General features: G+C 45.6%; 1 protein-coding gene across 1 annotated transcript in view; it reads left to right on the forward strand.

The window, feature by feature from the left end:
• LOC130387240 (collagen alpha-1(XI) chain-like) overlaps positions 1-27,500 on the forward strand; it is an 80,576-nt gene that overhangs the window by 33,445 nt on the left and 19,631 nt on the right. The window contains exons 17-45 of the mRNA XM_056596254.1: positions 380-433; positions 1,006-1,059; positions 2,041-2,094; positions 2,492-2,536; positions 3,430-3,483; positions 3,783-3,827; positions 5,534-5,587; positions 6,724-6,768; positions 7,313-7,366; positions 7,496-7,540; positions 8,464-8,517; positions 8,624-8,668; positions 9,438-9,491; positions 9,642-9,749; positions 10,261-10,314; positions 13,324-13,377; positions 14,225-14,269; positions 14,659-14,712; positions 15,662-15,706; positions 16,289-16,342; positions 16,505-16,558; positions 16,980-17,033; positions 17,369-17,476; positions 18,513-18,602; positions 21,390-21,443; positions 24,398-24,505; positions 24,732-24,839; positions 25,436-25,489; positions 26,378-26,431. Of these exons, the coding sequence (XP_056452229.1) occupies positions 380-433; positions 1,006-1,059; positions 2,041-2,094; positions 2,492-2,536; positions 3,430-3,483; positions 3,783-3,827; positions 5,534-5,587; positions 6,724-6,768; positions 7,313-7,366; positions 7,496-7,540; positions 8,464-8,517; positions 8,624-8,668; positions 9,438-9,491; positions 9,642-9,749; positions 10,261-10,314; positions 13,324-13,377; positions 14,225-14,269; positions 14,659-14,712; positions 15,662-15,706; positions 16,289-16,342; positions 16,505-16,558; positions 16,980-17,033; positions 17,369-17,476; positions 18,513-18,602; positions 21,390-21,443; positions 24,398-24,505; positions 24,732-24,839; positions 25,436-25,489; positions 26,378-26,431 (1,755 nt within the window). The remainder of the gene's footprint in view (positions 1-379; positions 434-1,005; positions 1,060-2,040; positions 2,095-2,491; positions 2,537-3,429; positions 3,484-3,782; positions 3,828-5,533; positions 5,588-6,723; positions 6,769-7,312; positions 7,367-7,495; positions 7,541-8,463; positions 8,518-8,623; positions 8,669-9,437; positions 9,492-9,641; positions 9,750-10,260; positions 10,315-13,323; positions 13,378-14,224; positions 14,270-14,658; positions 14,713-15,661; positions 15,707-16,288; positions 16,343-16,504; positions 16,559-16,979; positions 17,034-17,368; positions 17,477-18,512; positions 18,603-21,389; positions 21,444-24,397; positions 24,506-24,731; positions 24,840-25,435; positions 25,490-26,377; positions 26,432-27,500) is intronic.

Raw genomic sequence — 27,500 nt, forward strand, 5'->3', positions numbered from 1 at the left:
TCCTCCTCTTCCTCCTCCTCCTTTTCATCCTCCTCTTTCTCCTCTACCTCTTGCTTCTTCTCCTCTACCTCCTCCTCCTTCTGCTACTGCTCCTCCTCCTCCTCCTCCTCCTCTACCTCCTCCTCCTGCTCCTCCTCCTCCTCCTTCTGCTCCTCTACCTCCTCCTCCTTCTTCTTCTCCTCCTGCTTCTTCTCCTCCTCCTCCTTCTGCTACTCCTCTTTCTCCTCCTCCTCCTCTACCTCCTCCTCCTGCTCCTCCTCCTTCTGCTCCTCTACCTCCTCCTCCTTCTTCTTCCCCCCCATTCTCCTCCTCCACCTCCTCCTTCTGCTACTCCTCCTTCTCCTCCTCCTTCCCCTCCCCCTCTTCCTCTTTCCTGCAGGGTCGCAATGGAGCCGATGGAGCCCGAGGCATGCCTGGAGAGGGTGGAGGAAAGGTACAGTATATATTAGATACATTCTACATATCGTGTACAACGGTTGTAGATATTCACCATAAATATTCACTATCCCCAAGAGCTTAGGACTTATCATTTTGCATCGTTTGCTGTGATTAGATCTAGATGAGATGTTTTCTAACATAATTATGTGGCATCATCATATAGCAAAATCACATACTCTCACACAATGAAGTGAAGAAGAGCAGAATTAATTCTCATTCTCCATCTGACAATCTGGGTTGAGATGCAGTAAAAACTTTAATGTGATTTAACTTATTGCGATACAAGTTAACTTCAGTCTTTGAAACAGCACTGTACATAAGCTAGCATTCATCAAGTTTGGGAAAAATATGAACTGACTCTGTGTGTGTGTGTGTGTGTGTGTGTGTGTGTGTGTGTGTGTGTGTGTGTGTGTGTCTGTGTGTGTGTGTGTGTGTGTGTGTGTGTGTGTGTGTGTGTGTGTGTGTGTGTGTGTGTGTGTGTGTGTGTGTGTGTGTGTGTGTGTGTGTGTGTGTGTGTGTGTGTGCATCGTGTGTGTGCATCGTGTGTGTGCATGTGTGTGTCTGCAGGGTGACCGTGGTTTCGACGGTCTCCCGGGTCTACCTGGAGAGAAGGGACACAGGGTGAGTAACCGTTCCAGCATCTGCTCTGAGACCAGCACATAAACCCCCATCCCATCACGGGTCGCTTCACCCCGGCGCCACGACTTAGCAAAGCCTAACTCTCAGAAACGTACCTGCGTACGATCCACATCTTTGCTGTCGGGATCCCGTATACATTGAGTTTTAAAGCTGGGTTTCCTCAGACGATCACTGACGGATAAGACGAACCGACTTTTCTGCTACCCTGTCCTTAAACAAAGCACGGGTTTAGCTATGTCTGATGCCTTAAAGCTGCCACCTATACTTTACCGCCATAGCCTAGACAGACGTAATTGTATAGGCACGCACTTTTGAGCTGCATTTGACCCACTTACTACAGCGGGGCCTTAGGAGACCTGCCGTGTTCAGAACCAACCAGGTCACCCCTCAAACCGCGGGCTAGGCCAGTGCTGAGTCGGAAGTCTGTGGAATTTCTGAGAGCGTCAGAGTTGAGGGAGTGCGTGGTGAGGAGGACAAGCATCACCAAGAGAGTATTTCTAGTTCCGCACCCCATGCTGAGTAATGACAGGGCACTCAGTGGGAGGCCGGTAGCTTGAGTCGCTATAAATGGAACGCAGAAAGAGGGGAGTCTCCCTGCCAGAAGGGTGGCCCTGGCAAACGCATAGATTAAAGGGTTCCTATTTAAGTTATATATATGTATATAAATAATATATATGTATACTTCCTACCGGGTTTTTATCACTTTTGTTTGTTTTTCATAGTTACTACGTGTTGCCTTCGGGCAGTCGATCGCCCTGTGACAGACAGAATAATTACAAATGAGCTTTTGCTCGGTCTTTGCGGACATTAACTGTGTCCTTCCGAGGTTAAGCTGCCATCCAAACCCCAAGCCACCCGCTGACACCCACTAACACCCACTACTCAGCGTTCCTTCAGTTCTAGCAATGACTCTCTCTCTACCTCCCTCTCCCCCTCCCCCAATCTCCCTCTCTGTTCTAACAGGGGGAGCATGGTCCCACAGGATCTCCAGGAGCTCCAGGAGACGATGGTCCAAGAGTAAGTACAGCACCTCTCTTTCTGTCTGTCTCTCTGTCTCTCTCTCTCTCTCTCTCTCTCTCTCTCTCTCTCTCTCTCTCTCTCTCTCTCTCTCTCTCTCTCTCTCTCTCTCTCTCTCTCTCTCTTTCTCCTGTCTCCCTCTCTCTCTCTCTTTCTCTCTCTCTCTCCCTCTCTCTCTCTCTCTCTCTCTCTCTCTCTCTCTCTCTCTCTCTCTCTCTCTCTCTCTCTCTCTCTCTCTCTCTTTATCTATGTTTGTGTGTGTCTCTCTCTCTCGCTCTCTCTCTCTCGCTCTCTCTCTCACTCTCCCTCGTACTATTACTCTCTCCCTTATTTCTCTACTATAGTGTTTGATTCAACCCGCGTGTTGCTCAGTGTCCTCTCTGCTCTGTGTCTTCAGGGAGAGGACGGACAGGTCGGACAGAGAGGCATGGCCGGAGACAGCGTAAGTGGACCTTGTTTTTAAAAAAAAAAACGTTTTCTTGCATACTCCCTTGCCCAAATTTGTGTTTACCTTAAAACATCTCTCAGAACCATGAACAAAATGTACATTTGTGTGTGTGTGTGTGTGTGTGTGTGTGTGTGTGTGTGTGTGTGTGTGTGTGTGTGTGTGTGTGTGTGTGTGTGTGTGTGTGTGTGTGTGTGTGTGTGTGTGTGTGTGTGTGCTCGCGTGAGTGTTTGTGGGTGATGGAGAATCAGACACACGCTCACACGTCGAGCGCACACTCACTCAGACAGACTTAAACGCTTCCCTCCATCCCACAATTACTCCAACAGATAACAACGCTGAGCATTGCTCGTAATAACATTCCTGCCTGCGAGGTTTCCTCGCGTCTGTAGCTTAACCCTTTTCCAGGTTTCACTGAGGAAAGATAATAGGCGTAAAATATAGACCTGGGGGATGAGTCTGAGATATTTCCACTTTCTCACGTTAAATGAATCATATTGGATGCAGTTTTCTCTCTGGAGCAGTAAATGCATGCACTTTACTCACATACTGTGAATAAGTTAAAAAATAATGAAAGAGCAGAGCAGAAAATAAAACACTAACTCCACATGATAAGATCGCAACTGTGGGTCCAGCCTCAATTGCAGTTGCTGTGTTTGGCCACATGGGGTCAATGTTTGACACACTAATTGTGTAATTTCCCCTCACAGCTAGGTGGGTTTCGCAGGACAACTATAATGCTATCATTATATAAACCCTTCCTCATCTTCCATCTCCTTCTTAACAAAACAACAAAATTCAATCAAAAGAAACGAAAATATCAGAAGTTCAATTGTACAATTTCTCATGCATACTAATGTGATATAATATCTGTTGTTCATTTCCAATAGGGACCCCGGGGTCTGCTGGGTCCCAGAGGGTCTGTCGGAACTAACGGACAGCGCGTACGTATCTCTGTCCATCTAAATGATGCCATCAGTCAACATGGCCCTAATATATACATTCAATACAATGCTAGCAGCTAACATGTCGCTAATAATAATGTATTATGAGCCACTGCTCATCTGAATAATACTATGTAGTTAAAACAGATAATGAACCTCTGAGATGCTAACCGCTACCATGTCAGCTATACGCACGGTGTACCTCTGTGCACCTGAACGCTTCTTGGAGCTAACATGTTGCCCACACCAACTCACAGGTTTGATGTAATGAAATAATTGTGCCTCCTCCTCCAAAACAGGGTATGCCTGGACTTGACGGTCATGCCGGTCCTAAAGGAAACATGGTGAGATGTTCTATGTGTTGCTCTACATGTTATCTCCACTTTTTTTTGCAGAGAAAGTAAAAGGTTAAGCCCCTCTCACTGGGATTTTCCAGGCAATTAGTGTGTTGTTCCGACCCCGGTCTGATCTCAGTGCTCTGACCCCCTCCCCTTCCTCCACGAGAGCGGACGTGGTCAGAGATTGGTCAATGATGTATTGAGAAGGACTTCTCTTATCGCTGCATTAGTCAAAAGCATCAGTACGACCACACACATACACGCACACACAGACACACACACACACACACACACACACACACATCACTTCCTGCTGAGAAATCTAGGATGAGATGTAAGCCATCAGGGATTGGTCATAGGACGCAGCTGTTATGACCCCACTCCCCACACACACACACACACACACACACACACACACACACACACACACACACACACACACACACACACACACACACACACACACACACACACACACACACACACACACACACACACACACACACACACACACAAACTTCCTGCCGCCACGCGTCAAGTGAACAATCCCTAAAAACAAACAGCTGTCGTTAAGCTGTCTGATGATATAGTTAGTGTTCCCTTGGCGACCGGGTTCCTGAGCTCTGCCTGTGTTTGGGTGGTCTGTTCTTCTTTACTCTCTTTTGACAAAACGTTGGAGTGGGTTTAATAGACAACGACAAACAACATCAACGTTTTAGTGGGTGGAAAGTCACAAGCTTTTACAGATACAATTATCTGACTTAGACTGTCAAGGATTTCTATTCCTCCCTCAGAATAAAACAATTCATGGAGTCTGGGGCCCCACTAACAATCAACACTGGAGGCACTCGAAGCCCTCTCTGAATCAAGCGTTTGTTTTTCTGTCTGTTGTAACAGCTGTAGCCCACAGACTCCCGTGGCGCCTCGCGGTTCTCTATACGTGTAGCGCTTGTGGCAGGCTAAATCACCGCAGGGAAGCCAAACAAACCCACCTTTCCAGTTAGCCCCTATTGTTCTTCAATACCCATCCCCCCCCCAACCCCATTTCCTGGCAAATTCGTCCCTTGGGGGCAGGTTTTCATCAAATAAATAAAGATATAAAAGCTGTTTGTTTCACAACGGGCTTCAATGAGATGCAGGCCCGAGGTTAGACTTGGGTCTCTTGCCAGTGACCAGGCAAGTTTGCTGGGATACCGTGAGTCAGGGAATCAGTGTATCACTTTCTCCCCTCGGCTGGACTCTCTCTTTGTTTTGCATACTTGGGATTGTTGCAGTGGACGAAGTCCAACTGCTGGGTCAGCTGGATGTTAGTAATCCCAAGCTCCCACTTTGAGTCCGGTCATGACCCCCTCCCTCTTTCTTTCTTTTGTTCATTTCAACTTGAGCCAGTTAATTCATTGTGAGTAGACCGAGAGCTCACACTTGAACTCTGTGGGGGGACGTTTCTGTGAAGAACTATGCAGCTTGTGATGGAGGAATTGACCCGAAGCTCTTCTTAGTTTTTAAGGATAAAAATCGATTTAGATGTGGTGAAGACCTCCAGATCAGATATCCCTGATTTCTACCAAAGGGGAATAATTCATTTCAAGCCCTTTATTCTTGCACGGTTCTTATACCAGAAGGCAATGCAGCACAGTGCGATAATTATAATTTTTTTACTATTTCTGAACAAAAGTACTAACTGCTGAACTCTTTTGTCACTTTCTGTCCAGGGTCCAGGAGGAGAACCAGGACCACCTGGACAACAGGGTCTCGCCGGGCCAAATGTACGTCATACTTAATGCGATAATACGGATTATCTCTCTCTCTCTCTCTCTCTCTCTCTCTCTCTCTCTCTCTCTCTCTCTCTCTTTCTCCTGTCTCTCTCTCTCTCTTTCTCCTTTCTCTCTCTCTCTCTCTCACACTACTTCAAAAACACTCTTTTAATTTCCCAGTACTGCCATGATCCCACACAACGTCTGCTGCCATCTGACCGCACCCCCCTGCCAAACCAGACCCCACTCGCCCATATCGTCACCCTGTTCACTCCATGTTTAGAAGAACGTTAGTATCGACCGTTTGATTCAGACTCCAACCCGTCAGCGCTCCCCTTAGTGACGCCCTGGGGGGGTCCGTCCCGTCCTCCTTCGTGCGTCCTCCTTGCCCCGTCGGGACCCCCCCACACACACACCCCCTTGACGGGGCTGGGAGAAGGCCACCTCCTGTAATGTGGAACAGCGATTCCCACTTTTGTTGTCCTGACGGTAGCCAGCATCCCTCCAGAGGGCCTCCCACGCCCGGCCGAACTTCCAAGACCCACGGGATCGGAAGGAGGGCCAGCGTGCGCCGACCGTGAAGTCTTGAGTTAAAACTCAATTCTCCCGCGACGATGGTGTACGCACGTCTGAGACGGGCTTAAGGCCTGCCACGATCGTCATAGCTAAGCCTTTCTGCTCAGTGCCCGGATGGATGAAGGAGGTGGTTTGGATTTCTGGATTTGGAGTCGTTGGCGACAATGTGAAGTTGAACGCTTTGATGTTTTCGTTCGGGCCGTTGGAGCCGGTGTCCCTACAGTGTCCTCGGAGAGGTTGTGTAACAATTTTGTGTTTGAGGGGGAGGAGGGGAGGGCAGGGGGGGGATGTTGTTCCATAAGAATGCCATATTTTCGTTTCCCGCGCACGCAAAGTTAGACATGGAGACACTGGAGTGAGGAGCAGAAACACAATACGTTTAGTCATGGAATTAAGGCTAGCACAGATAATTAGATTGCGAGAAATCCTGTCAGATATTTGACTGCCAATGTTCGAGCCGCGGTGGCTATTCTGCTTCACGCAGACGGACTTTTGTGATTTGAATAAACTGTTCTAATGGATGGAACCGTGTTTGCTAACTCTCACTCTATGTTCTGTCTGTTCTCTCTCAGGGTCTCATCGGTCCTCAAGGTCCGATCGGGGGTCCTGGTGAAAAAGTAAGTGTGGAGAGAGTTGATCCATTCCCCCGACTCAAAAAATAAGGGTTATTGTTTGGCTTTGTTTGTTTTTTTGTCCTTTTTCGGGCCAATATCTGTTAAGTGATCCAGCAGATATAGGCTTCTGCCTTCCAAGCCAAACACTCACTGCAGGGATGTGGGATCCACACTCAGACACACACACAAACACGCATACACAGACAGATGGCGATGTAGACAGCGATACAGACAGTCATGTCTCATAGTCCAAAAAACACAACTTCTCAAAATACAACATTGAAGGATCCAATATTCCAGATTGTGTCATTGATTTCATAGATAGTGGTAGTTATTATTCAGTGTTTTGCTTCATTTCTGGTTGTGGTGCAGATACAAAAGTGAATCACTTCCTTTGCTGACCTCATGAAATTGCTCTCTCTCTATCTGTATGTCTCTCTCTCTCTCTCTCTCTCTCTCTCTCTCTCTCTCTCTCTCTCTCTCTCTCTCTCTCTCTCTCTCTCTCTCTGTCTCTCTCTCCTTCTCTCCTTGTCTATCTCAACCGTAGGGACCTTCAGGAAAACAGGGTCTGGCTGGCCTGGGCGGAGCTGATGGGCCCCCTGTAAGTTACAATTGCAACTTCCTGTCTACCATTTTTCTTCTCCTACTGTCCCCATCATTGGGGCTGTCGTATGGCAGAATGTGTGTTCTGCCAGACACATAATCACTTGTATCTGTCCACGTCACCCAGGGTCACCCAGGGAAGGAGGGACCCCCTGGCGAGAAAGGAACAGTTGTAAGTATTATTCAGATATTTATGTTCCCCATCCTGGCTTTTGCTTGAATGATCGAATGTTCAAGAAGCACACATAAGACCACAGAAAATGATCAAATATTTGAATAAAATAACTTTATATCGGATGCACGAATCAAAAATATGTAATTTTTGTTGCCGTCACTGAAGCAATGTTTAAAATAATTTATACAAATAATTATATGATGTAAAATATAAACCAGGGCTTATTTTTTGCCTTCTTTTAAGCACTGTTGAGTGCTGGATAGACAGTGCGTGTTCAACAAAGACTGTTTAGATGGTGTCGCTATAGTTGATGATCACTGAAAAGCATTTAGACAGATAAAAGCCAGGTTCCTGCAAAATTGTTCTGTGACACATGGCTTGTACCTAACCCAAAGACACCCAGCCAGGAAGAGAATAGGGGGACATGCACAATGTAAGCAGACATGACAAGAACATAAACTGCCTCTAATATGAACCAGCAGAGTCCTGCTGTCATGTTTTCATTGAGTAAACCCCAGCATGAGCCACTTGGACAGCAAGATGTGGCACAAAACCTGTTTGGGGGTGTTGTGTTTGCTGAATGATGTAATTTAAGAAATCATCACAATGTATTTTTGTGTTTTGACCGCAGCTGCGGATCAATGCAACCTGTCACTTTGCGTCTTTGTGCTTCGTGTTTTCATGCACACAGGAATATCCAATCTATTACTTTGATGGTATTGTATAGAAAAATAGATGAATGGTCACTTGAAAGGTGATGTGTCTATCTACAATGTTTATCATAATATAACAATTGGAGTTTTCCCGCTGTTGGTTTTTATCATATTTATCTCATTGGATTTCGTATTGCAGCCTAGTAATGGATAAGTAGATCGTCTGTGTGTTCCTTAATGAAAGTTCTCTTGCTGTACGTATTTCAGGGTCATCCTGGTGGCATGGGATCTATCGGCTACCCCGGGCCTCGTGGTGTGAAGGTATAGTAACAAAAGAAAATGTTGAGATATGAGTGCTATTATCATGGACCGTAGATGATGTTTATTATGTAATTGCTGACTGCACTTTTCTTTTTCTTTTGTCCAGGGTGCGGAGGGCATCAGAGGTCTTAAAGGTGGCAAAGGAGAGAAGGTAATGTCATAAAAACACCTCCCACTTGCTCACTTTTCGCCCAACTGCACAAAATGTCCTCCTCCTCGATGTAACTCTTTCCTCTTTTCAATTAGGCCGTTGGAAAATCCATTTGTAAGCACATCAAGTCATCAGTGAAGGCATCAAGCCCCTTAGTTGCAATGGAGTGTGGCTCCATTAGGCAGGAATGAGATAGCTTTTAGGAGCAATTCCCATAAAGATGAATCCTTTGCCATGTTCCCTTTTTGCACCTAGTTAGTGCCTCAGTGGTACTCCATTGACTTTCCCTCGGCCAAATAGGAAGGAGCTGCCTCTGGCATGTATATCTTTTTTTATATAAAATCTATATACCAGAAAACACATGCACCGTGCCAAATCTATGCTAGATAAACCCAAATCCCCGAAATGTTTGCAACATGTAGTATCACTAAAGATCAGCAGATGTCAGTAAAGCTACATAATACTTCAGCAAAACTAATATGAAGCAAACAATTTCTTTCAGAGTGCATAGTAATGCCAGGAGGTTGTCATGGTTCAAAGAATGATGCATTCATAATAAATTGTGATAATTCATCAGCCACTTTTAAGACACTAAAAAGTGTTTCAATCGTGTCCTGAGCCTGATGTTCATTATTACACAAAACCAGATTTGTTCTTTATTAGGTACTACGAGTTTGACCTTTTTGAAGCAACGTGTGGCCATTCATTCAAATCTATCGACCATAAATCACTCTTAATCATCATTGATGTGTTTCTCCTTCAACTCCAGGGAGAAGATGGATTCCCAGGCTTCAAAGGAGACATGGGCATCAAGGGCGACAAGGTTAGAGCCTAACGTGCACAGTATGAATCAAACGGTGGTCTCTGAAGCACTCCTTTGTGCTCTCTGTTCTGAGAACACATTTTAGGGGCTTGAAAGGCTACAGTAGGTCTGGATGAACTGTGTCGCGGTGTGTTTTGTTTGTGCCTTCAGGGAGAGAACGGTGTCCTCGGACACAGAGGAGAGGACGGACCCGAGGGCCCTAAGGGCAAGTCCGGCCCCGGCGGCGAATTAGGACCCATCGGAACAGCCGGAGAAAAGGTATCAGTCGAAAACCTGCTCACACGTGCTAACTTTCAGTGAATTCCCAAGGGCATAATGTTTCCCAGCTGTTTAGACAAGCTATGATTTAGTTTTCTATTTGTGGAAAATGCATATTAAATAAAGGAGGGATACAATCATCCTTAAAGGGAAAGTCAACACTGGAATCAAAGCTCGGGGATAGCGCCCTCTCTGGGGAAACAAAAATTGGTGCCAATTGGTGCCAATTGGCCCCATTTGGGCCAATCAGAGACAGTGATATACCTGTACGGCCTATTTATAGGCCCATTGACATGGTTGAACCGTTTAATGGCAAGCATCCCATTATCCCACTTTACTTCTTGTTTTAATGGTCATTAAAGTTCTTAAAGACTATACTTACTGTTACTAGAACACTGGCGTAATCCTACTCCTACCCAACCTAAAGAAATCATCTCTGACAAGATGAAATGTTGTGACATTCAAATCAAGTTGTTTATGTGCTATTTTTTCTTTTGCTATTCTTCTCTAGGGGAAACTTGGTGTCCCTGGATTGCCTGGATACCCTGGTAGACAAGGCTCCAAGGTACATCATTCTACATAATAACAAGGATAATAAGCTGGCCCAAATGCCTTGCTCGAGGGTATTTGAGCGGAGAGATCTCCTTAAATATTAACCTGCCTTATTAGCTGCGCTGCCTCCCCTTGTGTTTGTTTGTCTATAGCTATGTGTGTGTGTGTGTGTGTGTGTGTGTCTGTGTCTGTGTGTGTGTGTGTGTGTGTGTGTGTGTGTGTGTGTGTGTGTGTGTGTGTGTGTGTGTGTGTGTGTGTGTGTGTGTGTGTGTGTGTGTGTGTGTGTGTGTGTGTGTGTGTGTGTGTGTGCAAGTGTGTTGACACGCTTGTTAGTTCCTCCACTATGAGTCTACAGAGTGTCATTATGTCATTACAGCTCATCCAAAGCCTGGAAAATACTTTCATGTACTTTCCCCATCTCCAATGCTTTGCTGACAGTCACAAACTCACCTATAGATACCCAACACACACACACACAATCACACACACCCACACACACATACACGCACACACACACACACACGCACGCACGCACGCACACACACACACGCACACGCACACGCACACGCACACGCACACTTTTCTTTTTGTATTTAGTCGCTATATCCCGCCTCTTCAGCCGCTTCAACCTCACCTGCCTACTTAGTCACTAACTCTGTCTACTCCCAGAGATTGTTTAGCATGCTGCCCGCGGCTAGCGCGTTAGCCTAGGCTGTCTAGCACCACAGCACTGCCCCCATGCTGCCTGAGGAGCAGCTCTGTATCTCCCCCCTGCCTGCTGTCAGTCAGTGTTGCTACCTGGCGCTGCGAGACTCCGTAGAGCCACCAGAGCAATGCAACCTGCAACATGGGTGTAATGAGTGGAATATAGCGACCCATTAAATCAATGGTCCAGACAGAGAGAGGGACTAAGAGATTGAGAGAGAGAGGTAGAGAGAGTGCAAGAGAGACATAGAGAGAGAGATCAAAAGATACGCTGACACTCGATGGATAAGATATGAAGAGTCCAGAGAGGGTTGTATTCATGCTGCATGTAAATTAATCCTAAATGAATAGCAAGCAGTTTGAAAAAGAAAAGCACAACTCTTCACATGGAGGATGTGGGGGGCAGAATGGAGACAGACGAGGTGAGAGCGCGACAGACAAAGAGAGAATGAGACGCGTGAAAGGGCTCTCATGCTGTTTGAAGATGAGACGCACAGTGAAGGGAAGGGGGCCCCCAGTCTGTGCGGTTGCTTTGTGTGGTGGAAAGGACCGGAAAGAAAAGGGACGGCCTTTAAGGTTGGCTGACTGGAGTTGAGGCTCCCGCTCTCTGCCTTTGTACCTCTAGACGGCCCCCATAGATCTTCTGTTGTCCCAAGCAGGAAGCTGGAATAAAGGCCACTTTTAAAACTTTGATGCTCCGAGGCCTATTAAATATCAAATAATTACATTTAAAAGTACATTAGAAGTCAACTGAGTGGTTGTACTGTGGTGGGTGTAAATGGGTTGTTTCATATGGGATCCATTCAAAATTACACAGTTCTTTGGTCAATTTAGGCAAAAGAGAGTATACATTTATAGTTATAGTTCCGTAGTTGTAGATCTCTGAACTAAAGTGTTCAGGTACAGCATGGTTGTTCATGTAAAGAATTGACATTGCTTGGGGCAACTTTAGCCGCCATGCTATCGGTATACACTCACAAAAGTGTCCACCAATTATATTTTATATTCTGGTCGTCTATGTACAGTACCGGACATTCGAAAAAAGATGCCATCTCCCAGCATGCAGTCATTCTCACACAGTACAGTCTTGAGGACCGCATTAGCTATAGCACAAGTGGACATGGACGTCTACAGAAAAACGCACAGCATGTCATGTGGTGTTGTCCTTATTTCACTGCCAGAAAACCTAAACAAAACTAACAAGTCAAGCTTGTGCATGTTTCTTTTCTTCTTTCTGTCTGCCTGCTCTTTTTGTGATTCATCCCATGCCCTCCACTGGGTTTGCTTATGCTGAATTCATGATGTGAATATGCATGCCGATGGTATCAAGCACATACACGACAATTTTTTAACAAATGTTACTTTCGCCCATGCTGTTGAAGGCCACATTTCCCCTTGTGTATGTGCGTGTGCGTTTGCGTGTGTATATCTGTGATGTGTGTGTGTGTGTGTGTGTGCCCGCACTCTTGCGCGTGTGTGTACATGTACCGCATCACTATCTATCTTCACGTGTGTTCTGTTGTGCTTTCTATCAACCGCTGCCGGGGGAAGTGTGGCTACACCGGTAAGCCTCTGCTAGCCGTACCTCTTTATCCCCCCCCCCCGCCCCTCCCCTAACCCTGCGTTCTCCCGCCTTCCCACCCCATTTGTGTGAGTGACACCAAGGCCTCTATCAGCGAACGTCGCCTGTGGAAGCACCTAGCGGCTAAATTGCTGATGGGTATCAAAGGGGCTCTGTTGCTGTTTTTCTCCATCTTTTATTCACTGGCGCCGCCGTCACCTCCTGCTCGTTTGACGGTCACGATTGTTGGAGCACAGTAACCGTGCTAACGAGCTAACTCAGAACCGCCTGTCAGCGCGACGGACCAAGGCCGTTGGGGGGGGGGGGGGGGGGGGGGGGGGGAGGGGGCGGAGACGAGACACTCCTCAGATTTTCCAAAGGAGGAACCGCCGGGAGCCGTTTTCCCTGTTACCGTGCGGCCGCCCGCTGTTGATAAAGTTGTTTTCCCGCTCGTTGCCAGTATCGGGTGTAATTGTCATTCATGTGCAAAAGGTGCTTTCTTCACAGTCTCCGCAGACTTCGCTGCTTTATCAGAGCCAGTCAATAGGAGACATCTGTTGTTTCCCTAGGCCCAAATTCTCAGCACATCTAATTGTTTCCCCTCCCGTTTTGTCTCCTTTTTATCTTTTTATCTCTCCCTCTCGCTCCTTGAAAAAATCATCTCTCCACTCTCTCTCTCTCTCACTCTCTCTCTCTCTCTCTCTCTCTCTCTCTCTCTCTCTCTCTCTCTCTCTCCTCTATTGCTGTTACCTGCAGGGATCCAACGGCTTCGTCGGGTTCCCAGGGGCCAACGGAGAGAAGGGCACTCGGGTGAGCTGAGCTGTTGTGCATTGTTTTTCAGCCACCATTTTGGTCAATACCTTTGGTCCCACTGTGGAGTTGGAGCTCGAATGAAGTCTAACTAGCGGGGCTGATTGAGGCGGGAATACTGAGTTAGAAATATGTTCATTTCAGCCTTTGATGTGTGTTACTTCAAAGCATTACAGAGGTTCGAGGCAAACGAGAAATAGAAAATTACAATAAATATATGAACTGGGTGAGAATTCATTTCTCATTAAATCGCCTACAAATTCAAAGTCAATTAAACAGGGAAAGAATATCAAACAAAACAGACTAGCTCTGATAAAACCAAGCAGACAGTTAAAGGTCAAACCCAACACACGTATTGTGAACGTGAGCAGGACTGTAGAGAGTTCTGGAAGTCTTTACAATAGGGTTCATAGGTTCAGCACACACAGAACCTGCGGGGTATTTGTGAAGAGGAGGATGAGGAGGTATAGAGAGAGAAGGTTGGGGGGGGAGGATAGTGCAGAATTGATGAGACAAGCTGGTCTCTGCTATCAGGTCCTGGCACCATCTGGACCCCACAGTGGCCGAATTGACAGGTAGTTCAAGCTGTCAAGGGCCTCTGGGTAATCTTTAACCTGATTCTGATTCTTCAATCTGATTCTTTTATGTATATATATATATATATATGTATACATATATTTATCCATAGAGGACGTTCCGGAAGATTCTATTTCATCCCTCACTCAGTATTCCAAACCATGATGTTTTATTCGGTTTCGCAGAATAGTTTTACCATAAGCTGCCAGTTTTCAGTGCTGAGATCAATTAATATGTTGTTTTGGTTCATTTTGTCTGGTTTTCTTTTCAGGGACTGGCTGGTAAATCGGGGCCTAGAGGGCAGCGTGGGCCAACGGTAAGGGAACTCAGATGCCTGGCGTGCCACAACAACTGTGTATCTTTCTTCTCTATCTTCTTCTATCTTTGTCTTTTTTCTTTAAAATATGTACACATTTAACCTACTGGAGTCCATCCCCATTTTAAATATTTATAGATATAACCTACAGTGGTCTATCTCTCTTTTCAATATGTACAGATATAACCTATAGTCGTTTTTTATCTCTCACTTTTATATATGTACCCATTGAGCCTGCAGTGGTGGTATTTCTTGCTTTTTAAATATGTACACAGATACCCTTTTCTATGTCTCTCTGTACATAGAGAGGCAATCTTTTTCACAATAAAAGCGTATGAGTTTGGCTTTTGGTCCATGTTTATTTCATTATGTTGTGTTTGTGAACTCAGGGTCCCCGCGGAGGTCGTGGTGCCAGGGGCCCCACAGGGAAACCAGGAGCAAAGGTAAGGAAGCAGCGAGTGGGCCCTATCCCATACATAGTCCGTGCTCATTGTGATGAACGCTCAGAGCTGTGGATCCCCTGAAATGTCACAGCAATGTCCTTCTTAGTGTGTTCATATATCCACATGATGAACCATCTGATGTACACACGCACGCTTAAAGTAAAGATGGGCCTCACACTGTGAGTGCCAAATAATATCTACTTAACACACAGAGACTGTTAGGTGACACATTATTTGCCTGTTGTGTTTACGAGTTCAACAAGTGTTGTGAGGTGAGTGGGCTGTGTCACATGTGCCTGTGGAAGAATATACTGCAAAGAAAATACTGTGTTTACCTGCTTCATTGTGTGTGTGTGTGTGTGTGTGTGTGTGTGTGTGTGTGTGTGTGTGTGTGTGTGTGTGTGTGTGTGTGTGTGTGTGTGTGTGTGTGTGTGTGTGTGTGTGTGTGTGTGTGTGTGTGTGTGTGTGTGTGTGAGTGTGTCTGTGAGTGTGTTGACATGTTTGTGTGTCTGTGTGTATTTGTGTGTGGACGTGAATCTGTGCGTGGGCTATTGTTTCTTATGTTTTGTTTGAATGTGCAGTGCACTTCATCGTGTATGTGTTTGTTTGTGTGCACACATCATTGTGTATGAGTGTGTGTGTGTGTGTGTGTGTGTGTGTGTGTGTGTGTGTGTGTGTGTGTGTGTGTGTGTGTGTGTGTGTGTGTGTGTGTGTGTGTATCTCTGTGTGCATGCATCAGTGTGTGTGTGTGTGTGTGTGTGTGTGTGTGTGTGTCTATTTGTGTGTGCGGTGTGTGTGTGTCTGTGTGTGCATGCAGGTTCTGAACGGGTGCGTCTCCGCGTGTGTAAATCGATAGCTTCTCGCAGCTACTCTGGCTTCCTGATCACGTCTTCCTGTGTCTAAACAGCTAATCTATCCTGAATGAAGAATCCATTTCCTCTCTCTGTAGGGAACCTCTGGCAACGATGGGCCCCCAGGCGGATCCGGAGAGAGGGTGAGTACCCCGGCTTCTGGCTCATTCTTCGCCCCGTTAGGTTTTGGGGCTTAACTTTTGTACACAGAAGATGAGAACAATTTATTAAGGGATCTCGTTTTGTGACTTATTTTTGGGGGAATGGGGGGAGTGACCTGAAAGGGATGTCAATAAGAATATTTTTGTTTTGATTGTGAATTGAATTTGTCAGAGACCCGAGTGTAGAATTTGATTGCTTTGTGAAGTGGTTTATTGGTTTGTTTGGTGATCTTTATGATCTATGATCCAACCGTCAAAAAATACTAAGTATTCATATTCAGTACAGATACGCCAATAAGATGCGCTAATTTGTTTGTGAGGTCCAACTATTGAATATAAGGCAGTCCACATCAACTCACAAGCATTTAAAAAGCATTTAGGAGCATAAATAATGCAAAAAATATCAGTACATTCATATGTAATTTATTTGTTTATATATATGTATAAATAAAATATACTGTGTGATATTTGTATGCACATGTATAAACTACTAATGGGTGCTGTTAGGCACCCATACATCAATACTGAGTGTTTGATTCTAATCCTTTTATTTGACCCCACCAGGGACCCCAAGGCCCCCAGGGACCAGTCGGCTTCCCAGGACCCAAAGGACCAAACGTAAGAAACTCTCCAGGGGACCCCCATCGTCTGTCTTCGGTTCAAATCGGCAGCATCGCATTGACGCCCTGTACTAAAACACATACCAATACGAATCCTTCACCCCCACGCCCGGGGTCTGAGTGTGGCCGTCTCTAACGAGCACATGTGTGTCCCCTGCAGGGCCCCGCGGGGAAGGACGGGCTCCCCGGACACCCCGGACAGAGAGGAGAGACGGTGAGTCAGCGGCTCGCACCAACGCACGCACTGCGACAAAAAAAAAAATATCCCGTCGTTATCTCTATATTACTCTGTTGCTGTCATCTGCTATCGACAGAACCAGTGCTGGCTACCTTCTAACTATGCTGTCATGAACAGCTGGTAATATGTAAACTAGCAATTTTAATGAAACATTAATTAATAGTAATGTGTGAATTAACTGGCACTTTGAATGTATAGTCAATGTGGATCTCTATAGACTTGCATTTTTAAATGTAATAGGATGTTTAGAATAAGTAATGCATATGCTACATCATCAGGACTTATGAGTCAACTTGTAATGGAGAAATGGCAATGGACCGCCTTTGGAACTACTGTCGGTGGGCTTGACTTCACAAGAGCTCACCGAACACAATGTGTTTTATTTGTTGCACTGCAGGGTTTCCAAGGAAAGACCGGCCCCCCAGGACCAGGAGGTGTTGTTGGGCCCCAGGTACATTAACCCCCCTACTGAACCGTTCTCGTCTGGCTCCGCTGCTGCTGTGCTCCATAACTTACTTTGCTGTTACTACGAGACTTCTACATTCTACAACTTTTTGAGAATAACGCTTGCTTCTCAATTTAAAAACTCACTCACAACCATTTCAGCCTGTTTTAAAGGCAGTTTAGATTAAAAGCAAACTATGCAATAGAGTGGAAATGGATATTGACAACAGTTACAAATAAAGTGTATTTAGAAGTAATACACTTTGGGCCCCAAACAAGGGGCCAAAATGAGAGGGTTTTTTTTTGGAACTGACTGTGATGTGTCTCCCTGGTGGTTTACAGGGCCCTACCGGAGAGACAGGGCCCAGTGGAGAGAGAGGACACCCAGGCTCCCCAGGACCCCCTGGTGAGCAGGGTCTACCCGGAGCGGCTGGCAAAGAGGGTGGCAAGGTAAACGCCAGCGCTTGTTCGCAATGAATCTCAATGCATTCACACAATGCTCCAAATGAATCCTTTGCATGGAGTCGAGGACATGGTTGTTGGCGAAGGCGTTGTATTTGAATGCATTAATTGAGCCAATGCTTAGAGTTTGAACTTCATCAAAAGCCGGTTATAGGAGTGAGGCAGAGTACAATCGAAAAATGCAATCAATATCGGAGCGCCTAGTACAAATTGAAGTGCCGCGAGGTTGACTATCCAATAACGTGCACTCCAAGAGATAGCTGATGGAATTAAGAAGCAAAGGGTAAGTTGCTCATTAGTCCATTCAGGGACAACATTGCAAACCGTGCATCGATAATGCTAAAGCAGTCATAAAGCAGCCGCCTGGAAGTTCAGTGTTTCAAAGTATTCCCAGGCGAGGTGACAAAAAAGTATCTTCTCATAAAAGTAAACAGTAAGGGAACCATATACACCAATATAAAGTATTATTTTACTATTGAGGGGATTTATGAATGAAGGCCCAATATAATGTGTGATTTAAAAGAATTACAGGTAGTTAAATAGATTTTCGAGATTAGATTGTAACCTGACGTACCGGATAATTTTAGAGAGGTAGAGCTGAGAAACTGGCGGGGCTCTTTTAGCAGCAATATTTCTACCAAGGTGTTCATAAAATTGGGGCCTAAGTACAGGCCCCGACACGGTTCCATTTTGAAAATTAAACACGGTCCCCTTTTGAACATTCTGCTCTATAACTATTCCAATTGCTTTAAATGGTCCAGGGCCTGTTAAGGCGACGCGATTACAGCTGCCATTCATTTCTACCCAGAAATCGTTTTCTCTGAGCCTTGTTCTTCCGCGTCCATACGGCGGGACTGAAATTGAAAGTGTTATTTGGGATGATTGCGTTTTTCCATCCTATTTGACCGTCATTTCCACAGCTTTGAGAAGTCACTTTTGGGGCCTAAAGCAGATCAGCGTCCATTGATCACCTGTCGAGCTGTCAGAGGAGCTGAAGGCGTGTGTTTGTTGTTTCCCCATTCAGGGAGATCCTGGCGGCATGGGCATCTCAGGGAAGTCGGGCCCTCCTGGTCTGAGGGGCTTCCAGGGTACACGAGGTCTTCCAGGGGCCATGGTAGGAAACACACACACACACACACACACATACACACATACACACACACACACACAGGTGCAAGCATGCACATGCAAGCGCACTCACGATAGCTCTCTGGATACAAAACACACACACTAACACAAACGTACAAGCGCAAACGCACAGACCCACACTGCAAATGCTACGCACAGATATAAACACAATTCTCCATCCGAAGGACACACAAATACAATGAATGTGTACTAATGACGATACAAACTCACACACACACACGCACACACATATACGCACACACACACACACACACACACACACACACACACACACACACACACACACACACACACACACACACACACACACACACACACACACACACACACACACACATCCCTCATCCTGTCCAGCCCCTGCTGTGGTTAGCACCGTTTTAAATCCCCCTAATTAAAACGCTAACTACCTGCTGCTAAACCAAATGCCAGAGTTGGCAGCGGACCAGACAGCCGAAGTTGTGTCGACCCACAGAAGTGTGCGGGGATTCGGCCTCAGAAAGGATTGAACCCCTAATGACAGCATCCCGGAACCATTCATCATCATGTATTCATCCATGTGGCGTCGATGACCATATGCACCGAATGACAGCGATCCAGTGTCCTTCGGCTCCATCGTGTTGAATGTCAAATCGTTGTTGTTTTTTACCGATAAGGACAGCAGCCCATCTATGATCATTACCGACCAGATAAGCCTTTGTATAGGGTTGATAATGCATGTGTTTGTAGAGGAGGTAAATGTAAGGTCAAACACATTAGTACATCACATGCCCTCTGTGAGATCCCCCCTCATTAGCAGATAGTTGAACTAGCCATTGGACTGGATTTGGAAATGAAGGACTTTATACGTGAACAGTTCTGTATCAACTGCTAGTGGGCCTTCCCATGAGGAGTACAGCAACTACCTTACACCTGCCCACACATAGAACACACATCTGTGTGCATGATTCATATGCATTTTGCACACAGCTTTGTGCGTTTTAAACATGTCAGTAAGTGCATGTGTGCACATAAGACACACATGCACACACACACATGCATACACAATGATTTAAACAGCAAGTACCCTGATTATTTATTGCTCGAGTACCCAATTAATATTACAACCCCATTATTTATAGTTTTTGTACGGATGTGCAGTGAATACAAAACTAAACATGCACACACACACACACACACACACAACTAACAGGCTTCCATATACACAGACAAATTGTTTCTCATTCTGGTGTTGGAGCAGTGTTACAAGCACTCATTCAATTACACACACACACACACACACACACACACACACACACACACACACACACACACACACACACACACACACACACACACACACACACACACACACACACACACACACATACACACACACCGACCCATACGGATACGCTGGTCAATCTCGTTGAGAGGCACAGTAGCGATTTACGAGCCAATAAATAAACTAGAAGGGTCCTGGTTTTTTTGCTCCTTTCTCCTGGCAAGCGGAACCCTTCCAGCGTCCTAATGCAGCCCCCCTTCTCTGCAACAAGGGATTGGGGGGGGGGGGGGGGGGGGGGGGGGGGGGGGGGCGGCGACATAAAGCCCCCCATCACTCGCATGGCACCCCCGCCCCCTTGGCTGTGTCGGAGCACGTCAATTAGTTCAGATGATGAAGGTCTTACTGCCCCTTTCCATATGTCTTCCTCGTCGCCGCTTGCAGCCAGGGATTCAGAGAACAGGAGCTGCCATTCATGTCACCGCCGTTACCACCCCAACCCTTACCACCACCAATAACACCACTGTCACCACCACCACCACAACCCTCACTACCACCCTCACCACCACCAACACCACCACCACCAACACCACCACCAACACCACCAACAACACCTCCACCACCAACCTCAACACCTCCACCATTAACAACACCTCCACCAAGACTTTGAGAGGCAGGGAGGAATAGGACAATATCACAGGACGGAATAACACCCTGTGCTTTGTTTGGGGGTCCGTTGGGTAGGGTGAGGCGGGGGGGGGGGGGGTGTGTGAGATGGGGTGGCCGGGGACACCGTGAAATAGGAAGCGCTCTTTTTTCATAGATTAACAACGCCTACCCCGGTGACAGGCCGCTGGATCAGACAGTACTGGTGGACAACCGTGGAGGGGGCTGGTGCACACACACACGCACACACACACACACACACACACACACACACACACACACACACACACACACACACACACACACACACACACACACACATTCACAGACCGCGTCTCTCACACATACACCCATTCAAAGACACCCTCTCTCCCACACACACACACACAAACACAGATGCCCTCTCTTACAGACACACAACAAACTCACTCATGCATAAACAGATCTCACAAGCACACATTTACCCATTTCAAATGTGCCGGAGTTACACATGCAACCATGCTGCATAAGCTTTGTTCACTATGCACAGAAAATATATTCAGACAGTGTCCAATACTTAATGGATGTACATTTACATCCAGTTGACCTCTCTGTCTCTATCACGCACACACACACACACACACACACACACACACAAGCACCCTCCTCCGTACATAGACACCAACTTTCAGAGAAAGTTACGCTCGCACACACACACACACAAACACACACACACACACACACACACATTATTGTTTAACCGCTGGTTTGACAGCAGCGATTACTGCTCTCCAAGCGCCACGGCACCAGGGATCTTGACCTAACCCCACTCTCGCTCTCTGATTTCAGGGTCCAGCTGGCTTGAAGGGAGGAGAAGGCCCCCAGGGAGCCCAAGGCCCCATCGTAAGTATCCTGTTACCATGGCTACCTCCTCCACTGACCCGACTTTGGCAGGAGGGATAAAATGCATCTTGCTCATCCCGGAGAATGATTTTGTGTACGGCAGTAATGACGGAGCAATCCTGCAGTGATTTGATTCACGAGAACGTACTGCGAAAAGAAATACTGGCGATGGGCGTCTCAGTGTGAGCTTTGAGGACCTGTCAAGTAGTTACCCACAAAGCTTTCAGTGCTGAGAGCGCAATTCAAATGTTGAGCTGTTTAAAGTTAACAGGACAAATTCCCAAAGAACAGGTCACAACCAATGTCCTGATTGCACTAAAGCTTTGCAAATATTTCCAAAACAGTCAGGCCAAATCAATTCATTATATCTGATATATCTGAACTATTACCCAACCAGTGGAAAAGTCAGAGGCCTGAAAATGATGTATATTAAATAAACAGCATAGTATATTTTATATATACAGCATATACTTCTGAGCTCTGCCAATTTCAGTAATAATTAATGCCAGGGTTTTTGAAAGAGTTCAGAAAAACTCTCCTTGGTTAATTTAACTCTTGGCCTCCCCCCCTTTCTCACGCTGACATTATCAATCTTCTTCAGAACAATCCTATTCTAAGATAGATTATGTTATATTGTAAACTACGTAATTATACGTCTTGATATTTACAGCAACAAAAGCAATGCTGGCATTAACCAAAAAGGTTCCTGTGAGCCAGAAGATACCGAGTGTTCAAAGCACATTTCATAATATGACGTTGGCTTCCAACTTCCGATCGTGATTGCTGCTAAGCACTGTGGGAATATATTAAATTGGCCCCTTTTGATGTTTCCTTTGGCTAAAGTTGCATTCAGCTGCACAGAATATCAAATCTTCTTTTCAGTTTAGCTTTCCAAAGACTGCAAATTTCACTTTTCATAAAAAAGTAAGTTGTTGAGTGAGGTTTTGACTCGCGTCATTTTGATGATCAGTGGGACAAACGGATGAAACTACAGCATCTAAACCTTTCTGTGTAAAACGTTGCGTCAATTGGACTTAGGATGTTATGATATTTCTCAGTCTTTCATTCGTCCTTCCAAAGTCTTTGTTCCCTATCCCTTACACCATGTAATACATGTCCCCTCCTAAAACATCCTTTCAAGCAAAGTTTCCATCACACTCCGCACAAACTTCCACAACGGGGGTGCTTTGCTTACCACCCATTGCATCAGCATTGTCCCCGCGCTAAGAGCGGGAGCGCGTCTTTCGTCAAGAAACCATTGTTCTTTTAACGTGGGATAAATCATAAATAAGCCACCTCTTCCCGCCACTGATGTATGTGTGCGGTTGAAAAACAACCCCTCAGAGGGAGTGGACTGACACGTGGCTTGAAAGCGGCTGACATTTAACATCGGGCAGAGAGGCGCCCCCGCTGTGATTGCGTCCGTCCGTTCCGAGCGGGGAAGGATTAGGCGGAGTGCAGATGTGCGGATGTGCAGCGTGTGAGGGCGGAGATGCTAGAGAGTTGAGGTGGGGGTAGGGGTGGGGGGGGGGGATAGCAAGGAGGGAGGGTTGTAGGGTTTTTTGATTGAGGAGAGTAGTTGGAAGCGAAGGCAGACCCCGGTGCAGTATTTTGTTTCTTGTGATCCAAGTTTTTGTGAATCACTTTACAACAAATGTGAAGGGAAGAGCACCATCAGGGGGGAATGGATAGCAGATGCCATGAATAAATCAATTAAAAGACAAGTTACAGAATACTAAGACCACACAAAATCAGACAAGCTCTGAGTAAGAAACAGAATAAAGATTTTTGGGATTCAAGGCATTTAGTTTGATCGGCACAATAATCCCTGGGTTTTGGATGGCAAAGATGTCCATGCCTCGACTGAATAAGTTTGGATTTTATTATGTTTCCAGTGCAGTACTATGTAGATATCTTTCTCAGAGCGCTCCTGAAAGTGGCAGAGGCCCAGCAGAGGTTGCGAGGATACACTTGAAGAAGTGATTTTTTTTTCAGAGCAGTGCATGCAACTGTGTTTGTTAGATGCCCACACGCTCCATAGAGAGCTGCTGGCTTCCACCATCGCCTTCCCTGACAGTGATTGAGCTGCCGTTGAGCTGCCGCACAGTATTTCTTTGTGCGCTTCTTTGTGGGCGTGTGTTTGTGTGTGTCTGTCTGTGTTTCTGTTGGGTGTTGCATGTTCATATTATGGTTTGAGAATCAATTCTATGAGGATAAAATATAGTAAAAGAAAGTTTTATGAGTCCCTAACTCTTTAAAAAAAATTGTCATGCAAGTACACGCGTGGTTTTGCATTCAGGAGCAGCCTCTATTGTCTTGAATCCCCCTCTTCCTCTTTGATACGAGATAGATTGCTCTAAGGACCAGGTGGATCCAGGAATTCTGCAGCCAGTCGTGAAAAAGACCCTGGCCTGGCCAGTCCGCCACACACCACGAACACCACACACAACACACACAACACACACAACAGACACACACCACCAGGCGGGAGTAACTAGAGAGATATAATGAGACAGGGCTTCTGTGTGAAATGCCTTGAGAGACCTTCCATAAAGGCCTTGGCGGAGCGCGCCCCAGTAAATCAGAGGAATCCTATTACCTGATAAGAGTTCCCTTCGCTGCCCAGGGGCACTGTCAACCTGGAGGAGCCTGGGCCAAGGTCACCACAGGTTGTTTTTATCTGTGCCAACTCGTCTCCCAAGGGGTCCGGGATGTGCCGTGGTTCCTTAGTTTTGGGGGCGTTTCATTTACATTTCAGTGGCTTTCGTTTGGTTAGTACATATTTACATATTTAGCACGTAATATGAATGTGGTATGTTTCTGTCTACTATGTTCCGATCAGCCAAAGTGGATTTATACTTGAGATATTTTCTAGCAAACGCTAACGGTATCATAGTGTTTCCTGCCACCCTTCATTCCTGCCTGATGAGCCCTCCTCTGGTCTTCCATCACAGGGCTCCCAAGGAGAGAGAGGGCCCGCCGGCCCCGGTGGCGCCATCGGTCTGACGGGACGCAACGGCCCCCAGGGGCCCCCCGGCCCCGCTGGAGAAAAAGGAGGACCTGTGAGTCGTGGTTCTCTCTCCCATGGACGCCCATTCACCCCGTTCACCCATATGCATGGCGACGCCTTCATGAACACACCATCAGACACACCGTATTGAGTTAGATGGCTAAACCCGAACCAAGTCTTTCTTGTACACAAAAAACACTCTTGAGATGGATTCACGTTCTTGACTTTTTGTGAGTGAGACTTTGTGAGACACTGACCACTCCATGTTCTGTGTTTAGGGAGAGAAAGGGCCCCTAGGCCCAGCCGGTCGCGATGGCATCCAAGGGCCAGTCGGCCTGCCCGGTTCCGCCGGCCCACAGGGACCTCCCGGAGAGGACGGTGACAAGGTAACGTAGGGCGCGGCGATTGAGCAACGGCCTGCCACTTACGGGGATACATTTCTTTGTCGTATGTTGAAGCTGACCAAAATATGTATTTCACTTTTAGTGATGAATACACATATTGACACTGCTACTTATTTTGCCTCGGACACAAAAAACTATATTTGGCACAAGAAAACTCAACACATGCCCTGCCTTGTTGATGAAATCATAATTTTTTTACAATACAGCCTGCAGGAGCGATAATCTATGCATTCACACTCTTTTCAGCCTCAGGTGCGCATCACCGATCATTTAGCCTTCCAGTCATTCGCACACTTGTAGAATAATACAACGTAAGATCAAATATACATTCTGGCCTCTGTCTAGCTAACAGAATGTCCTGAGCGAGACAGCCAACATATGCTTCCATTCCCTTTTCGAATGTTTAACCTTCACAAAATTGCCTATTCCTGGCACGTATATCGCCATATAATTTGCTCCATGAGGGGGATGGAATGATGGTCTGTGCGCCAATCAATTGATTACTCTGGAGCACAGTTTGCTGCTCAGATGTGTGGGAAAGACGAAAAGTGAGCAGTTGTGTTTGTATCTGCCAACAGGGAGAGGTTGGTGGTCCCGGCCAGAAGGGAGGCAAAGGAGACAAGGGTGAACTTGTAAGTTAATGTCGGATCCCACACTTGTTTTATTTGTTTGTTTCTTGGTTTGTTTCTGTCCGTCTATCTGTCTGTCTGCAGAGATGTACTTATTGTCGTCACCCTTTTTCTTTCTCTCCCTTTAACTCTATTTGTTTTGTCTTGAGCGATCAAGTTCGATTGATAAATACATCTGAAGGTACACAATTTGAAAACCAAAGACAAACAAAGGGGGCACACACGTTGTTCTTTATTGTTGGGGTGTGGGTTGATGTCCTTGAGAGTCGCCCGCAGCCTATGAAATATTGATGTGGTGTTGCTCCTTGATAGGGTAGCTACTTGCATTAAGTCGAGGGTTAGTTATCCAATACTAAATCATAATGTTGCCGTGCTATGCAGCTCACTTGACTGTTGAATAACAAGGTTTGTTTAGTCCCATTACTACAAACGCCAATCTTCCTAGACTCTTTTTGAACAATATGTGCATACTATGAGAACCATGGAGTCTTACACTGGAAATACATGAGAGACCTCTAATGGCATTCTAATACGAACAGGGTTTGTTCGGGTCAGGTTAATTTAATGGTGGGCGCGACATGCACTAATTAAAAAAAATGTGTGCAAGTGAGACAAAAAAACACCCAATGGGGCTTGTATAAGTATCAAACCCATGAAAAATGGAAAAGTAGGGAAAATAAATAATAATGAAACAGCAAAACAGTGCAAATAACAAAACGCAGAAAACAAAATGGTGAAATTGTAATCACGGATGAAGAATGATAATCTTCAGAAACTAAATGAGAACACAAACAGAAGACTTTCCGTGATGAGGAACAGAATGTCTTTGTGGACCTTTTGAAGGCTTGTACTTGTCTGTCTCCTCACTGTGTTTCTGTGTGACCCCCTCAGGGACCACCAGGCCCTAGTGGCCCCCAGGGTGTGATCGGAGCTCCAGGACCCGCAGTAAGTTTCAGTCATATTATATATTACTATCTATCTATCTATCTATCTATCTATCTATCTATCTATCTATCTATCTATCTATCTATCTATCTATCTATCTATCTATCTATCTATCTATCTATCTATCTATCTATCTATCTATCTATCTATCTATCTATCTATCTATCTATCTATCTATCTATCTATCTATCTATCTATCTATCTATCTATCTATCCATCCATCCATCCATCCATCCATCCATCCATCCATCCATCCATCCATCCATCCATCCATCCATCCATCTATCCATCTATCTATCTATCTATCTATCTATCTATCTATCTATCTATCTATCTATCTATCTATCTATCTATCTATCTATCTATCTATCTATCTATCTATCTATCTATCTATCTATCTATCTATCTATCTATCTATCTATGTTGCTTTTCAGTTCAATGTGGCCACATTCTAACAATGGTTTTCTAATGGAAGGCTTTTATAAAAAGGGAAGCATAATTTCTCCCTTTTAGAGTTTGTGTCATAATGGTAGGACTCTGTTACACACCAGGGAAGGACTTTTTGTGTGTAGCAGAGTGAAAACGCCATTTTCCAAATTGCACAAGGAGCAGCGTGTATCTCTCAAACAGCAATGACGTTGAACAGGCTGGAACTTTTTAATACAGCTGGGGTGTAACAGAGCGGAAAATCCTTTGTACAATGTAAAAATAAATCACAAACTGACAAAGAGTCATTTCAGCCTTGGTAAATACAAAAAAATGAACATAGAACTTCATCATGGCAGAGTGCTCTCAAAAGTAGATCTTACCCTCATAAAGTCTTACAATAACTACATTGTTGGAAAGAATAAGCTTTATTTTCAACAACAAGAGTCAAACCAGAAGGTGTCAGCCCTGTCTAATCCACCACAACCTATCAAGTTCCCAGGGCTTTGGAGGACAAAGCAGAGGATGCACAAAGGATGATTCAGCAAGCTGCAACAATGTACAAAACAGCTAAATCCAAAGTACAAGTGACCCTGGTGCAACCTACCTCACCCTGCACGTCATAATCACGCTTTTAGCTTTA

Source organism: Gadus chalcogrammus, chromosome 8, assembly GCF_026213295.1.
Source record: "Gadus chalcogrammus isolate NIFS_2021 chromosome 8, NIFS_Gcha_1.0, whole genome shotgun sequence".
Taxonomy (NCBI): Eukaryota; Metazoa; Chordata; class Actinopteri; order Gadiformes; family Gadidae; genus Gadus; species Gadus chalcogrammus.